The 18,168-nt window shown below is 46.4% G+C and overlaps 1 protein-coding gene across 5 annotated transcripts in view; it reads right to left on the bottom strand.

Moving 5' to 3' along the window:
• The window catches only part of LOC123498835 (tudor and KH domain-containing protein homolog), an 88,849-nt gene that overhangs the window by 33,459 nt on the left and 37,222 nt on the right, over nucleotides 1-18,168 (bottom strand). The window contains exon 1 of one of the 5 annotated variants that reach the window (XM_045246291.1): nucleotides 621-1,085. The exons of 1 other annotated variant lie outside the window; for it this stretch is intronic. In XM_045246291.1, the coding sequence (XP_045102226.1) occupies nucleotides 621-719 (99 nt within the window). In that variant the 5' untranslated portion in view covers nucleotides 720-1,085. Of the gene's footprint in view, nucleotides 1-620; nucleotides 1,086-18,168 lie in introns of those variants that run through there. 3 more of the 5 variants (XM_045246289.1, XM_045246292.1, XM_045246287.1) reach the window with 3 other exon arrangements.

Raw genomic sequence — 18,168 nt, 5'->3', positions numbered from 1 at the left:
ACTGCTGCTATATTATGTGGAATGGAAATTAATTCACGAATAAATATTGTGTAACCTCTGCAGGTCCCAAATAAGTGGCAATATGGGAAAGCTTTGGCAATAAGGAAGACAATTATTTTTTGGTGTATATTTAATCAATTACTTACTGTTAGCTAGTGGTGAGTTGAATCGTGCCTGTACAACAAAGTGAAGCAGACAGAATAGTGACGATTAAATGAACTAGAAACTTATGTCGCACCGAGGAGCTATGTAGTAAACAAAGCCAGAACAGTTATGGTGACCAACACTTTTGTGTCATTTGGCAGTCTGATCATCATTGGCTAGCCACCAAACACAAGACACAAACACCAAATACCCTTAGATCTATCTACCTCTGCCTCCCGGCTTGTCTGGTATCCTATCATCTGAAAACAGCCTCACATTGCCCGCATGACAGGCCCTAGTAGCTATTAGTAATAACCCTAGCCTCCAAAGACACTGCATATCACCTGACACACTACTGTCTGGCACTACTTGCAAAATAACGCCGATTTCTTTCCGCCACACAAGAAATCTTGCACCACCCTCATGTCCCTAGGACATTACAAATAGCAGCTGTCACGCCACTCTTTACCACTTACTCTCCTAGTGAGGTAGTAGTATACCGCCCCAGCAGCTCCTGACAGCAGCAAGGCACCTCCCAGAGGCAAAAGGAGGGACTTGAGACGAGAAGCGTCCATCCCGCTGTTTCGCCGTCGTGACTTCACACTCGCAGGGTCACAGAACAGACACACTCTGTGGGTCACACACAGACTCCTCCTCTTCGTCTGACCTCTCTTTCTTCACATCAACTCCAGTTTTTATTTTCTAGTGATTCCAATACTTTTTCTTCCTTTTACTCTATGCAGCACACTCGTTTAAGTTGTTTTTTTTTTTTTTCGTGTACTTAAACAACTTCGCTCTATTCAGCACTCTCGGTCTCGCACATCTGTCCGTCCGGGGCCTGCCTCTGTCACCTGCTAGGCTGCTTTGTCTGCTGCTTTCTATTTAATTTCGAGGAATATTTCCAATAACTGCTTTAAATAAGCGTTAAGAAAAGTAGAGTAAAAGTGAAATTTACAAGTGAACGAGATAATCCATAAGAACAGATAACAACAGACAATATATGTTCCTCATGGTAATGGTCTATGTTTGTCACCCTAAGTCCCATTAAAAATAAATTATGAGGTGCGGAGATGAATACCGCCGAAGATTGCGTCATCGCTAGCATTAGCCGTGGCGCGTGGTGTGAACAGTCTCGGTGCCAAATGCCTCACACTTTTTTTTTTTTTTTTTACCAATTCCACGCATTATCACCATCTAGATAACGCCACTGTAACAAAATAGTGCTATTCTGGTGTTTGTGAACTTCGTAATTAGTTGACAAACGCCCTTACGTTGAGTAATAGTGCGTCAGTGACGCCACGGCACGTAGGGCGGCTACCATAGCCCCAGTTTGTGGGCCAGAAATGCTTTCATTATAGCTTACCATGACTCTCTCTCTCTCTTAGTGCACTTGGAGTAGCAAGATATATGAAACATTAAATATCCCATGCATTTGCAAGCAAACTATGTGTTAGTTCGCTGTAATAACGCCAAACTACATGATGCCTCATCCCTCACTGGTTTTTCCCTTCTGCTACTCCACTACTCCAGTCCATCCTCCTCTGCCGCGCTGCGGACCGCAGTCAGACGCAGTCACTCCCCCCTCGCCATGCAGAGCAAGTCGGCAGTCATGCGGTGTACAGACGATGTGTTTGAGACTATAGTGTATACTGTTTAGTCAGGTCAGTCTTGCTCAAGCAGCTCAAGGAATATACAGAGAGAAAGTTGTGGTGTGGATTAAAGTTTGGAGACAGCGACAGTGTTGTTATCTGTTAGAAGCGAGTACTTTCATAGAAAACGTTTTCAGGAAGTAACTTAAGAAGATTTTTCCCACGTTTCTTCCCCACCTCCTATTTTTCCCTGCATTCTCTCGTGGTTATGAACTTATAAGGGAAATAAAACTATATATATATATATATATATATATATATATATATATATATATATATATATATATATATATATATATATATATATATATATATATATATATATATGCGTTTTCTGCCTGCCTCCGCCTGGGCCACATCATACTCCTCACTTGCACCACCTACGTCTGTCTCGTGACCCCCTCTGCCCTTGGTGTAGGACTACCCCTGAGGCCATGGAACATTTCCTGCTTCAATGCTCACGCTTTCACTCTCAACATACTGCACTAAGCTCCCGGCTCTCCGCCCTGGCCATCACAACACTGGACATACCCACCCATCCTCCTGGCGGCCTCAGGCGTCCACCCCTCCTGGCAACCTGCTGTCCTTCGCCTTACTTGTACCTTCTTGAGGAAGACTGGCCAGCTACCACGCCTGTAATGCCCACACAGGACTATCCCAGGGCTCATAAGGATCCATAGATCTTCGTCGTCTCTTTTGGATCCTTATGAGTCCTAGGGTAGTCCTGTGTGGGTATCAAAGGCGTGGTAGCTGGCCGGTCTTCCTCAAGAAGGCACAAGTAAGGCGAAGGACAGCAGTTTGCCAGGAGGGGTGGACACCTGAGGCCGCCAGGAGAGTGGGCAGGTCGAGTGTTGTGATGGCCAGGGCGGAGAGCCGGGAGCATAGTGCAGTACGTATGTTGAGAGTGGAAGCATGGGCATTGAAGCAGGAAATGTTCCATGGCTTCAGGGGTAGTCCTACACCAAGGGCATAACGGGCCACGAGACAGACATAGGCTGTGAGAGTCAGGGCCGGCCCTAGGCCGATGCAACTGATGCAGCTGCATTGGGCCCTGCGCTTCAAAGGGCCCCACGCTCCCAAAGCAGGACTGGTGCGTAAAAAGACGAGTGCTAATTCGATCCCCGCGGTTCATGGGGATTTTTCCACTAATATTAACGGGCAGTTACTGTCTTTCTTGAACAATCAATTGAGCATATCCTTGCAGCAGCCCCAGTATCCTCACGTCAGGGCCACGCACAGTTTGACCAACAAGTTTGCATGCTGGTGCGGGGCCCCAATTGAGCATATCTTTGCAGCAGTCCCAGTATCCTCACTTCAGGACCACGCATAGTTTGACCACCATCAAGTTTGCGTGCTGGTGCGGGGCCCCAATTGAGCATATCCTGTGCAGCTGCAGCTCTCCAGTTTCCTCATTTCAGGACCCCGCACACGTGAATGACGTGATATAGTAGGGCCTGGGCCACCAGAACGTTCCATTTGTCTCACCAGAGGTGCCAGATGCAGGGAAATTTCTTTGTTTTAGAAAAATTTGGACTATGACAGGGAAGAAAAATCGCTAAAAGGGAAAATTATGGAGAGAAATATTAGCTTCTACGTTTTTTGCCACTGAATGTGAATAAATAATTTCATGTTTTGACCCTGAATATGTATAAATAATTTAGTGTTTTGTATGATCTTAATTCCTATCCGTAAGAAATAAGGAAGTTCTAGGTTGAAAAGGGAAATTTTAGCTTGAATGCAGAGAAATATTGGCTAGGCCCCGATTGGGACTTTGCATTGGGCCCCGCACTTGCTAGGGCCGGCCCTGGTGCAAGTCAACACTGAGCGTGGTGTGGCCCAGGCGGAGGCGGGCGATGGCTGATGTGCCTTGCGCTCCTTCCCATGACTGACTGACTGTTTGTCGTTTGAATCTTGTAACGGCGCTCATCCTCCCCCACTGATGGACCCCCCCAATCCCTCACCCCCTTACTACCTGCGACCCGCGCGCCATCTGTTAAGGCGTTTTCAGTAGCGGCATGGCTGGGGGCAAACGGAGTCAAACGGAGGCAAGCTTTCGCAAACGCTTTTTAGCCAATCAGCGTGAAGCAACCTCATCAACCTCATGGAATGAGATCAAGAAGGAGTTACATTTCGAATAAAACTGAACAGTTAGACGTATGTTAGGCCATAGAAGTGGGTACTGTAGATGTAGATTTACGTTTACATATTGTGCGGCATACTGGAGAGAACCGATATAAAAAATACGGCGTGAAATAAATTAAGGAGCTGGTGGTAGCTGGTGACATGTCGCATCTATCCGTCCTTGTTGTGGGTGTTGTCCGATTCCATACTTCTAGTCGTGACTTCGATACAATAATGGAGTTACTTTTCTATTATTAGGTGAAAAAATGATAATATTTTTGCAAATCCTTATATCATAAAGTAATGAATGATGGTAAAAATATATTATCTGCTAATTATTGACGTAATTCAATTATATAGGCATCAGAAAACCTCAGCCATACATCTACAATGGAACACTTTCAAAACAAGCCCGCGAAGATCAAACTACTTCCAGGACTGAAGACCTGTTGTTTTTTATGAGTATTGCGCTGCTCGGCCCTCGATATATACAAATGGTGAAACACTGGTGACCTATAATACTCCCCATCAAGGAATAAATCTCCAAACTCTTCCACTATGCTGCTGTGTTTACGTCCTGACCACAGTGCTGGCTCAGGCGACTGATGTTTACGATAACTTCTCCCAGGGATTGAGATCACAGTGACACTGTCGTCTGGCACCACTGACGGTGTCCTCAGCACTGTCCTGTTCAGCGTGAACTCAAACATGTTTGGCCTTGCGGTGACGCTACTGAAAACGCCTTTAGAAGCTAAGCTCCCTAATCAATTCCTCCAACCCGCTCATTGAACCCATATATCCTTACAGAATCCTTGGTCTTGCTCAAGGAATATATATATATATATATATATATATATATATATATATATATATATATATATATATATATATATATATATATATATATATATATATATTTATGCATTTTTCTGCCCGCCTCCCCCTGGGCCACACCATACTCCTCATTATCACCTACGTCTGTCTCGTGACCTCTTCTACCCTTAGTGTAGGACTACCCCTGATACCATGGAACATTTTCTACTTCCACTCTCAACATACTGCACTACACTTCCGGCTCTCCGCTCTAGCCATCATAACACTGGATATACCCACCCACCCTCCTGGCGGCCTCAGGCGTCCACCCCTCCTCACAACCTCCTTTTCTTCGCCTTACTTGTGCCTTCTTGAGGAAGACGGGCCAGCTACCACGCCTGTGATACCCACAAAGGACTACCCCAGGGTTCATAAGGATCCATAGATCTTTGTGGCCTCTTTTCGATTCTTATGAGCCCTGGGGTAGTCCTGTGTGGGTATCACGGGCGTGGTAGCTGGCTGGTCTTCCTCAAGAAGGCACAAGTAAGGCGAAGGACAGTAGGTTGCCAGGAGGGGTGGACGCCTGAGGCCGCCAGGAGGGTGGGCAGGTTGAGTGTTGTGATGGCCAGGGCGGAGAGCCGAAAGCGTAGTGTAGTATGTTTAGAGTGGAAGCGTGGGTACTGAAGCAGGAAATGTTCCATGGCCTCAGAGGTAGTCCTACACCAAGGGCAGAAGGGGTCATGAGACAGATGTAGGCTGTGTAAGTGAGCACTGAGCGTGGTGTGGCCCAGGTGGAGGCGGGCAATTGCTGATGTGCCTTGCGCTCCTTCCCGTATGTGACTCATTGACCGTTTGAATCTTGTAACGGCGCTCATCTTCCCCCGCTGATGGACCCCGCCATCCCTCACCCCCTTACTACCTGCGACCAGCGCACCACCTGTTAGAAGCTAAGCTCCCTAATCAATTCCTCCAGCCCACTCATTGAACCCGTATATCTTAGCTTATAGAATCCTTGGTCTTGCTACACACACACACACACACACACACACACACACACACACACACACACACACACACACACACACACACACACACACACACACTTCCCAGCCAACAACACCACCTTCACCACCACTACTACATAAGGTGAGTTTATCTGTGCTTGTTTCACCGATAACACTACTCCTGTTCTTCCTCCTCTTCAGGCTGTTATGTCAGTCTCTCAGGTTTTCTGGGCAGTTTTTTAAGTTATTTTATTTTATTTTATTTTATTTCATTTTATTTTTTTTATGTTTTTAATCTTTTCGGTAGCTGTGCTAGAGGAAATAGTCGGACAAACAGGTATTTACTGAAAGGTAAACAAGCTGTCAGGTTAGCGAGAGACAGGGCGTCCCTATTATCAGCTAATACCTGCTTTATTTCTCACTCATTGTGAGCCATACTGAGTCAGAATGGAACCACAAGTATATTCCACAGTCATACTATATACCCGACATGGCCATGGTGTGATGAGAGAATAATTAAGATGCTTGTTAGCTTCACTCCCCAGTCCCCTTTCCTCAGGCATCCCTCCTCCCTCCGTCCCGCTTCCCCGCTCAGCCGCTGGTTAAAATAATTTTTCTTATCTTTTCCTAACTCCATTATATGGTGTCTGTATTATGTTTTGGGGATTTTTATGAACATTTCGTTGCTTTTGAAGTTAATCCCCTGCCTATGTTTGGTAAAGAAGTGGGGTTTAGTGGGGTTTTATGGGATAAATAAGAGCCGCCATAACGGTAAAAATTTCCACTTCGCCATTTAGGGCTTTTTTTTATTTCAAGTTATAACTGGGCCTTTATGGTCTCAGACAATCGCCTATGCTCTTTTAAGTATGAAATCAACCCATTGAGTCAAATATATGGACTTCGAAATGGTGTTTAGTCCTAATAAACGTAAATTTTATCATTTTTCATTTGTTTGTTTACGTTTTTTATGCACGGTATGGCTCGTTGTAGAGTGCCTTAAAAGGTAGCTCAGACTCTATAAAGTGTGCTATAATAATTATCAAGTGAAAACGGTTAGATTTTACAAGAGTTTTTAATGGGTTTAGATTTTAGTGATTGTTTTATACATAAATATGTTTCATTCGTTCATTTCTGATTATAGCTAATTCCCGACGTCGGATATTCATGGGTTGCCATTGATCGCTGGCTGTTTTAATACGCGACTCGGTATACAACCAGCCAGCTCGCAAGAGACACACATTCTAAAATTCATATCATAATAAATCTTGAGGTATTGAGTCTTTGTACTGCAAACCATTAATTCCAATTGTTTATCCTAACATTATCCATATGATCTGGTAATACACACTCTACAAAACTGTTATTATAAGCTTAATACTCACAGTCGCGGTTTCAATGCTCTCGCATTTTTTACTAGTCTCAACTATATATTTGATTTGAAACATTTTTTCATATAGTTCAACAGAGAGCACTGTTTCTCCTCTAAATATTACAAAGGAATACATTCTGTAATAATCTTGGTAGAGCAACATTTTTGCGGCCGAAGGCATATCAAACCGAAAAGACTAACTGAACTCGGGAACACCGAGTCCTCTCAAAACACCAAAACAACCCCGCGGCCCGCGGTCGTTTGGAAGCTCGTGTGGAGTAGGGTGACCAGACGTCCCCGATTTCAGTGACCTGTCCCCGGCTACTGCTGTCCCCGGTTTTCTGTAACTGAAAGATCACTTGATGCGTTAAAAAAACTACTCCTTTTGATTATGATAATTATGTCCTTTTATAATTACTCTTTTAGAATGTCAAGAATAAGGAGAAGGCCTTATTTTTCTATATAGTTTCCGTGAAGACGGTGAAGTGTATAGCGGACACTTTTTAACAGCTAATGGGTGTTCATGATCTCAGATATTTCATCAGGTAGAGATTTTTTTTTCTTTGCAACTTGGGTAAATAAGGCGAGAGAAACTTTTGATTGCTGGTTTAGAAATGGTACGAATAGTGTGCCCGTTTTAGTTTTTCCAGTGCAAAAACACTACATGAACTGAAAATGTCCCCGGAATTTGTCCAGAAATTTGGTCACCCTAGTGTGGAGTATTCTTAGAGCTGGAACAGAATGCAGGTTTATACATGTGCTGTAGCTGACTGCAATTCTATAGCACATCAAAAAAGAAAAACCAAGGCGTGAAAGAATGGACTGTGTATCCCCAGGAAGAAAGACGCGGCTCGAAGAAAATTATGGGAGACACGATGTAAACGAGGCCCGATGTGGAGAGCTACCAATGACCATGCTATCTGCTCAAAGCACTTCATAGATTGGTGCAAAGGACCGTCAGCATCGCATCCAGACCCCTGAACTGTTTGCCTATAACCGGTGGGGAGCAGGTAGAAACCTGCTTGATGTTGTTTACATACGGAACGGACAATCTTTCACTGAAGTCATACAAGGATTTTGCATCAAAACATCGTGTTTATTTGATATTCGTCACATTTTCTGGATTTGATTGCTAATTAATTAACTTTAATCAATGAAATGTGCTTGCTTACTGAAAATAATGTAATTCACTCAAGGTGATGGTGTCCCAAAACTGAGACCATGAACCAAGCATTTTTGGCTCGTTTTGCCATATTACGTTCTCTGTGCTTGGTGAAGCTGATTAGAGATGTTCCTAATAATTAATTGCTTAGTTTGATAGCACATATATGACGTAAAATTTTTTTCCAGCATACCGAGTTGAATGTGCTAAATTAAGTTATCTGGCGAATCTGGCAGCTTTTCAGCACTTTCCGACGTCGGGAATTGTTGGTCGCCTGAGAAGACAGCTTATATTGTTTGATATTTTTAGAAATAAGAATGAAGTGGAAATGGCTGGACGTTTTGGTAATTTCATAAATGAAAATGTTTTTATAATAATGTGACGATGCAGGCAGGGGATTAGTGAAGTTAGTGTTTGAAGTGCTGGTACATTGGCACCACTGATGTGGTGTCTGTCGGGTACCGGATGTGCACAACAAGAAGCAGATGGATAAACCAACCGTGATTGGCTCATGGGTGAGCTAATCAGAGCAGAGTAGCGTAAGAAGCGGGTATATAAGCGGCCCACAGCTTGGCTCGCCGTGCTTTGCAGTGTTGTGTTTTTGTTGCAGTGCAGTGTAGTGTAGTGTTGTGTTTTTGTGCTTGTCCTGGCCGGAGATAAGTCCTCTTTCCTCCTTGTCTGGGAGGATCTTTTCCCGGCCATCCTTGTCTGGGAGGATCTTCTCCCGGCCAATCAGCGGCCGGCTGGTCCCCGCTTCTCTCTGAGCTGAGCCGAGAAGTGAAGTAAAGCCTACCATATCGACTCGCCGGGCGATAAGTGAAGTTAAGGTACGCTCCGGCGGCACAAACTTGGATGGGTGACCGTCTGGGAAGGCTACGTCTGTGTGAAGTGTGTTTTTATATTTAGTGCAGTGTTCTGTTGTTTCTTTAGTGCGGTGCAGTGCAGTGTTGCGTTTTTAGTGCAGTGTTCAGTGCAGTGTTTGCGCACCTGGATGGGTGACCGGCGGAGATAAGTAAGGTTAAGCAACGCTACGGCGACACAAACCTGGATGGGTGACAGCCGGGGAGAACGACGTCTGTGCGGTGTTATGTCTTGTGTTCAGTGCAGTGTTTTGCAGTGATTTGTTGTGTTCTTGTGTGCGGTGCAGTGCAGTGTTGTGGTTTGTTGCAATGCAGTGTAGTGTACTGTTGTGTTTGTGCATATCCTGGACGGAGATAAGTGAAGTTAAGCAACGCTACGGCGACACACAGTGCTGGTAGCCTAACCCATCCATGTGTAAGTACCCTCGAATTGACCCCGTTTTGTCTTGCTTTGTTTTGTTTTTTTTTGTTTTGTTTCTTTTCTTTATGCCTCTTCGCCGCTCCACGCAAGTTGTGTAGTGCGCAGTGCACAGCTACGTAGAGCCATCTCATGTGGCCAAGTGTCAGTGTAGCGGTGCTTTCTGCGTAGTTGAGTTTCTGCCAGTGCAGTGCTCGCCTCCCCAGTGTTCATATACCACGGCGTCAGTGAATGTGCAGTGTTTGTTTTCTCAGTCTCGCTGAGACAACCCCTCCCAGTCAACACATCATGGGGCGGGTGAAGGTCCGTCACTCGGATCCCACCGAGCTGGCAACCAGGAGGCAGCTCCTTGGGCTCCTGTCTCCAGCGGTGAAAGCGACCAGGCTCATTGGAACTCAAGATGGCATAATAGTCCTTAGGGCATCAGAGGAAGACACTGAAGCCATTTTCGAGCTCAAAACCCTGAACAAGCTCAGGGCGGCCGCTTTCAGTCCCGTCGTTCCGCCAGAACTCCGTGCGCGCCGCACAGTGGTTTGCTCCCGCCTTGATGACCTGGTGTGTGGCTACACCAAGGAACAGTGCACGGCGGAAATTCTCAGGGCCCAGGACTGGGCCACGGTCGTGGATGCCTACAAATTTCCACAATCCAACACCCTGAACCTGGTCTTTGGCTCCAGCGCCATGGCAGAGAGGGCGGTGTCTGGGGGCCTTCTGCTCTTTGGGATGAGCATCACCTCCAGCCAGGTCCGTCTCGACACATACACCCCTCTGATGGCATGCGACAGATGCCACAAGGTTGAGGAGCACCAAACCAAGAATTGCCCCAGCCCCGGGACTACCTATGCTGCTCTGAGTGTGGTGGAGGAGACCACACCATCCAAATCTGCCCTGCAGATACTAAGAGATGTATCAACTGCGGGGAGCAGCATAGCGCTAGGGCCATGCGTTGCCCAGTCCGGAAAGATGCTTTGAAAGACAAGCAAGCCGGGGCTCGTATGCAGTCTTCATGCACCATGGTGGCAGCGGCAGCTCAGCCGTCACCCACACTGACTGCTACACCCACCTCCACGCAGGGCGAAGCCTCCACCACCACATCCAAAGGAGTAATAATTCTCCTCCACGCTCACATGATGAACGTGGCTCTTCCCGGGAGCTTCCAGACCGTGCTGTCACAGGGCCTTACCCTTAACGGCATGCCTCAGGTAAGGCTCCCAATAAATCCCCCTTCTCCCCAGATTCTGAGTTCTTCGATGGGCTTGGACGTGGTGGAGAAGGCCAAGCAGATGACAGAGGAGGCGACGGCAGAAGTAGCTGGACCAGAAGGAGATGCCGACAGCTGCAGACGCCACACAAGACCACCTGGCCGTCGATGAAGGGGCAACTCATCCTCCTAGAGATGACCAGCCCTTCTGCCTCACGTGCACGCCTCCCTGGCGAGGCCTCCTGTTCCTTTTCTCCTACTTCCTCCACAGACCTCTCCTCAGAATCCTCCATGGATGATGACGAGAGCCTCGACTTCGCCATCGCCGGGAAATCCTCTGCCAGACTACCCAAGACAAAGAAGAATGTACTTGGGTTGCTGAACAAACCAGGGTTTGCCATCCTACACTCTGGTAAGTCTGATGCTGACAGAGACAGGATTCTTGATTTTATTACCAAACAGCCTGGCTCGTGGGAACAGTACATCGCCTGCCTGGCAGGCGAGGATTTCGAAGAGCTCACTACCCAGCCTCCACCCCACATTGACGACCGTCAGTACCTAGGACACATATCGCCATCGAAATTACTTGACTCAAGGTAGTACAGCACAACGTAACACCTGGAAAACGCGTTAGTTTGACCTAACTAACACCTACAGACAGCTAGATCTAGACATAATACTTATGAACAGCCACGGACTTAGAAACGATTCAAGACTTAAAATCCCTGGTTATCATGTCCACCAGCAAAACATCTCTAATGAACAAAACGACGGGGTTGCCATTGCAGTAAGAACCAGAATCCGCCACAGGGTGGAAGATGACTTTTTATCAGAGACGTTGGCCATTGTAATTGACACTATAGACGGGCCACTTACCATTGCAACAACCTACCTCCCTCCTCGGCGCCCATACATACCCCACCATGACTTCCTTCGCCTCTTACGTAGACACACCCCTGTACTCCTAGCAGGGGACCTTAATGCCAGACACACAACACTCGGTCACACAACTACCAACCAGGTTGGACGCGACTTGTTAGACTACACCAGACACCAAACAGCGTTACACTTGGGACCTACTTTTCCTACCTTCTATGGACCCATCTCTGCTTCCTCACCCGACATTGTTCTTGCCAACAGGGCCAATTTTCTCAACCATTATATTTCTCCAGGACCACTGACTACAAGTGACCACATCCCTATCATCATAGACATCTCCACCTCACCAATTCTCATACCCACATCACGACAATTCAATTACCGCAACACTGACTGGGACACTTTTTCGACAGACCCACTTCTAAACATGAGCGACGAGACAGACATCTCCAGGGGGACACTCATGGAGATAGACGAAGCTATATCTACCTGGACAGACAAAGTCCAGACAGCCATGACAACACACATACCCACCAAGTCCTTCAGACTACAACCAGCTCCCTTTCCATCTCATACCACACAACTACTCAGACTTCAGTTTTTAGCTTTACGACAGAGAGCAGCTCGTCTAGGCTGGAGCTACGATGACTTCCGACGATATACTGACATACGGACTCAACTCAGAGATGCTAGATTGGCAGAAGCTAATGACCACTGGCGACGAATTCTTACAGTCTTATCAAACAATTACCGAGACCCAAAAATCTTCTGGAAGAAGCTCAAACTCCTTTCAGGAAGAACACAAGGACATGACACTCACTTAATAACTGACGGGGGACGAAAAGCCTTCTCTGACAGGGAAAAAGGGGAAATTTTCTCTGACATATGGGGCAGAGTGTATAGAAACACATTTCATGACGACTTCAACGAAAACGAACAGGTACAGAACTTCATTACTGAAAACCCTCACAGAACCCATCCTCACGACAGAGCAGACCCAGACAGACTGACAGGCAACACACACCTAGACTGTCGTATCTCTTCCAAGGAGTTGTCTGGAGCCATCAAGGATGCCAGGACTACTTCCCCCGGGGGAAGTAGGATAGACAGAACTATACTTTCCTATCTCCCACACACTGCGAAGAGAAGACTCCTGGACATCTTCAATGCAGCCCTTTCTGCAGGATACTTCCCAATGCCTTATAAAGGAGCAGTGATGCGGATGATTCCCAAGGCTGGGAAAACACCAATGCGAGCCGAGAACTTCCGTCCCATCTCCCTCCTGGAGGTCCCTGGCAAGACACTGGAGAGGATTGTCACGCGCCGGCTTCAGTCCTACCTGGAAGACTCGAACAGCCTTCACCAAGCACAGTATGGCTTCAGGAGAGGGAGAGGCACCACACACGCCATCGCTGTTGCCACTGAGACCATGGCACTCCACCTTGCCTCCAACGACATCTGCAATCTCACCCTCCGTGACGTAAGCCGGGCGTTCAACAAGGTGTGGCATCAAGGGCTCCAGTTCAAGATACTGCACCTGGGACTCCCAGATTCCCTCGAGCGCCTTCTCTGCAACTTCTTGGATGGCAGGAGTGCAAAGATCAAGGTTGGGTCTCACATCTCAACCCTCTTCCCCTTGGAAATGGGGATGCCTCAAGGGAGCGTCCTTTCCCCAACCCTGTACACCATATACACCAAGGACTGCCCAGTCTCTGAAGCTGGAGTCAACGTCATCTACGACGATGACATCTTCCAGGTGACCTGCTATCCTGGCCGGTCGCAAGAAATCCATCAGCCGTCTCCAAAAAGTACAGAACAGTGCCTTACGATTCGCCTTCAACACCCGCTGGGACGACTTTAAAACAACCGAATCACTCTACGAGAAAGCCTCCATACAGGCAATCAACGTACGGCTCACCGACCTCGCCTCTTCTATCTGGCAAAGGATGGCAGACGAAGGATGGGACCAGTTCATCCGCCCACAGGATCTCCATGACGCAGCACCAGACCGCCAGCACACATGGTTTCCAAGAAGTCTTTTGGCTCTGGAGATGAACCCAAATCCTGCACCGAAATACAGTTAAGTAAAACAATCCCACAAAGTGACAGCCGCCACTGAGACACATTAACAGATCACAACCCTTAGGACAACACACTGCAATCACCTTTCACTCTTCCCCACAGAAACCCCCCTGGACCGCCGCACGCCTGAGCAATGGATGGGTCGCGATACCGGCGAGATGACGTGGACCAGGACTGATGTTGGAGGCAGCCCCCACCCCAACCCGGCACCGCTCCAGAGGGCTGGAAGGCACTGCACCACACCGACGGCCACCCACCGCAGCGCCCCATCAGACGGGACGTGCCGGCGGCGCTGTCGGACAAAGCACCAGCGACCCAACGTGGACCGGGACTGATGGAGGAGGCAGCCCCACCCCAACCCGGCCAGCTCCGGAGGGCTGGAAGGCACTGCACCACACCGAAGGACACGTCGTTGCGGTCGCTCGTCACCCGGGGCCTACCCGGAAAAGCTCTACCAGGTTTGGCCGCGGCACTAGTGCTAAGTGAACCGGGACTGATGTAGGAGGCAGCCCCCACCCCAACCCGGCCAGCTCCGGAGGGCTGGAAGGCACTGCACCGCACCGATGGTCACCAAGCTGCTACCGTGAGCCGCACAGGACGGGCTGTGACAAGGAGGAAAGAAAGTGCTGACCGTAGTCAGACTTACACGAAGTGAACGATAAACAAAGTGACTAGCGAACAGGACAAGACACATTTCTAAGTGCCGCAGACAACAAACACACACATCATTTGTACAGTCTCATCAACATATATACCTAATTCTCACTAATATATTTAACTAACTAACCTTTTTATAAGTGTAATTAAGCTGTTTACAACTATGTATATTATTATGTGACACTAATATATTTAACTAACTAACCTTTTTTCATAAGTGTAATTAAGCTGTTTACATTATGTATATTATTATGTGATACATGTAACCACCCACATCTCAATCCCATCTCCCACAACAGTGTGGGTGGTTTTCCCCCGGGCTCTCCGGTTTCCACCCAACACTCAGCACTGCCCTGTGACGCTCATCACTTTACCACAGCAAGCCCGCCCGGCTACTTTCCTTCTCTTACTTATTTTCCATTTTTTCACCTTCTATCTCTTCCAGTGTATCTCTAGCGAGGAGATACACCACCCCCATCTTCTGTATATATAACTTTCTGTAAATAAACTTATAAACTTAAACTATAATACAGGGTTCGAGCAGGACTCATAGTGACCTGTCTTCATATCTAATTTTATCCAACTCTTCCTTAAATTTATGCACACTTTCTGCTGTTACAATGTCATCATTGAAGCTGTACTAGATCTCCACCGTCCTATGTGGAAAACTAAACGTTTTAATGTTTCTGAGACATTGACTTTTCCTGATCTTCTTGGAGTGTCTTCTTGTCCGTCTATCTTCATCTTCAATCAAGTGTGTGTGTGTGTGTGTGTGTGTGTGTGTGTGTGTGTGTGTGTGTGTGTGTGTGTGTGTGTGTGTGTGTGTGTGTGTGTGTGTGTGTGTGTGAGTGTGTGTGTGAATCAATCAATCATGGAGGGGCGGATCACCTCGCCTACCCTATGGCACCACTCCAGGCAGTCACGCCTCGCAAGTCTCCATGCAGGCTCCCTTCCCTTGCCAAGTAACTCCCAGCAAGAGGCATCGACTTGCTGCAGACATGAATTCTGTAGACGTCCCCTTGGCCTCCGCCATGCTGGGTTATCCCTTTTGGAGAGAACCCGATATGCAGGATCAGCTTCCGCGTAGTGTGCCAAATGCCCATATAGTCGCAGTTGGTGTTGACGGACTATACTCGTTATTGGCCTCGAATCGGTCTCATGGAGCAATCGTTGATTTGACACAAGTCATACCAGTGGTACCCCATGATCTTGCGAAGGCATCTAGTACCAAAGACAGCAATTCGCCTCTTCAGATCAGTGTTCAGCGTCCATGTCTCACAATCGTAAAGTAAGACAGGGATCACCAGCGACTTAAAAATCCGAATCTTCGTTCATTGGAACAAGTACCGACAATGCCAAATACTCGTGTTGAGCGAGTCCATAACGCCTTGGGACAGGTCAATCTGCCGTACAACTTCCTAGCTCGACCCACCATCGTTATGCACTACGCTACTGTACTGTTTCATCCAGTAAGCCTCCAAACACCTGAACCTTGTGTGTGTGTGTGTGTGTGTGTGTGTGTGTGTGTGTGTGTGTGTGTGTATTTACCTAGTTGTATTTACCTAGTTGTAGTTCTACAGGGCCTGGGCTTTATGCTCGTGTGGTCCCGTCTCCATATCTACACTTATCCAATTTTTCTTTAAAACTATGTACACTCTTTGCTGACACCACTTCCTCACTCATACTGTTCCAAGTCTCAACACATCTTTGCGGGAAACTAAATTTTTTAACATCTCTCAGACATCGTCCCTTATGTGTGTGTGTGTGTGTGTGTGTGTGTGTGTGTGTGTGTGTGTGTGTGTGTGTGTGTGTGTGTGTTTGTGTGTGTGTGTGTAATTCACCTCGGTCGTCTGCTGGTCACCCAGCCAGTCTTGAAGACTGTGTGTGTGTGTGTGTGTGTGTGTGTGTGTGTGTGTGTGTGTGTGTGTGTGTGTGTGTGTGTGTGTGTGTGTGTGTTATATTAATAAATAATGATAATAAACGTTTTATTTAGACATAGGTAGCTCGAGCGCTGAAAATATACGTCTTACAGAAGTGGAAATATTCTACTTTAACATATTTTGAATTAGAGGCATAAAATCAAGTATAAATACAGTGTTCATGAGCTGAGGTTTTTAACTATTGTGGGTATTGCACTATTTTTATATCTGTCAGTCCGTGCACATATGGTGAACAGCTTCTTTGTGTGTGTGTGTGTGTGTGTGTGTGTGTGGTGAGAGCGGTGTGGTGTGTGTGTGTGTGTGTGTGTGTGTGTGTGTGTGTGTGTGTGTGTGTGTGTGTGTGTGTGTGTGTGTGTGTGTGTGTGTGTGTGTATTTACCTAATTGTATTTACCTAATTGTAACATACGGGAAAAGAGCTATGCTCGTACTGTCCCGTCTCCATATCTACTAATGTCCAGCTTTTTCTTAAAATCATGAATATTCCTTGCGTTGACCACTTCCACGTCTAAACTATTCCATGCTTCCACCCTTCTATGAGGGAAGCTATATTTTTTCACATCTCTCCTATAAGTGGCCATTTTTAGTTTTTTCCCATGCCCTCTCGACATTCTTTCATTCCACATACACAGATCTTCCCTATCCATTTTTCCATGCCAATCATCACTCTGTATATTGCTATCAGGTCTCCCCTTTCTCTTCTGTTTTCCAAGGTCGGAAGTTGCATTCTGTTCAGTCTGTCTTCATAAGTCAAATCTCTTAAGTCAGGCACCATTTTGTTGCAGCCCTCTGTACTTTCTCTAGTTTCCTTATGTGTTTCTTTAAGTTCGGAGCCCACTGTATTGTTGCATATTCAAGCCTTGGTCTTATCATTGCAGTAATTATTTTCTTCATCATTTCTTCATCTAAATATACGAACGCCACTCTTATGTTCCTCAATAAGTTCAATACTTCTCCAATTATTTTGTTTATATGTCTCTCTGGCGATAGGTCATTGGTAATTGTCACCCCAAGGTCTTTTTCTTCATGACTGGTTTTATGTCTTCATTTCCTATCTTGTACATACTCCTGATTCTTCTTTCACTCTTGCCAAACTCTAATTTCTTGCATTTTGTCGTGTTGAACTCCATTTGCCATGTACAGCTCCATTTCCATATTCTGTCCAAGTCTTCCTGGAGTAGTTCGCAATCTTTGTCACATCTCACTTTTCTTAACAATTTTGCATCGTCTGCAAATAGGCTCACATAACTGGACACCCCATCCACCATGTCATTTATGTAGACCGCGAACATTACTGGTGCCAACACTGATCCCTGTGGAACTCCACTCTCCACCAAGCCCCATTCTGATGGTCTGTCCTTAATTATTGTTCTCATTTCTCTTCCTACCAAAAGTCTTCCATCCATTTTAGTAAACTGCCATGCACTCCTCCTACCATTTCAAGTTTCCAGATCAGTCTCCGGTGTGGTACCTTATCAAAGGCCTTTTTTAAATCCAGATATATTCCATCAGCCCAACCATCTCTTTCCTGTATTACATCTATCACCCTCGAATAGTAACATATCAGGTTTGTCGTGCATGAACGCCCTTTTCTAAAACCAAATTGACACTCACAAAGTATGTCATTTTCTCCAAGAAGTCTGTCCATCTATTCTTCACCACCCTCTCACACATCTTAGCTACCACACTTGTAAGTGACACTGGTCTATAGTTCAATGGGTCTCTCTTGTTACCTGATTTATAAATTGGGACAATGTTAGCTCTTTTCCAGTCTTGGGGCACTACACCTTCCCTTAATGAGGCATCAATTACTTCACAAACTTTTTCTGCCAGTTGCTCCTGCATTCTCTTAAAATCCATCCTGATACCCC

This window comes from Portunus trituberculatus, chromosome 48, assembly GCF_017591435.1.
Source record: "Portunus trituberculatus isolate SZX2019 chromosome 48, ASM1759143v1, whole genome shotgun sequence".
NCBI lineage: Eukaryota > Metazoa > Arthropoda > Malacostraca > Decapoda > Portunidae > Portunus > Portunus trituberculatus.
Note: the sequence above shows the minus strand (reverse complement) of the source record. Positions and strands in the feature narration are given on the sequence as shown.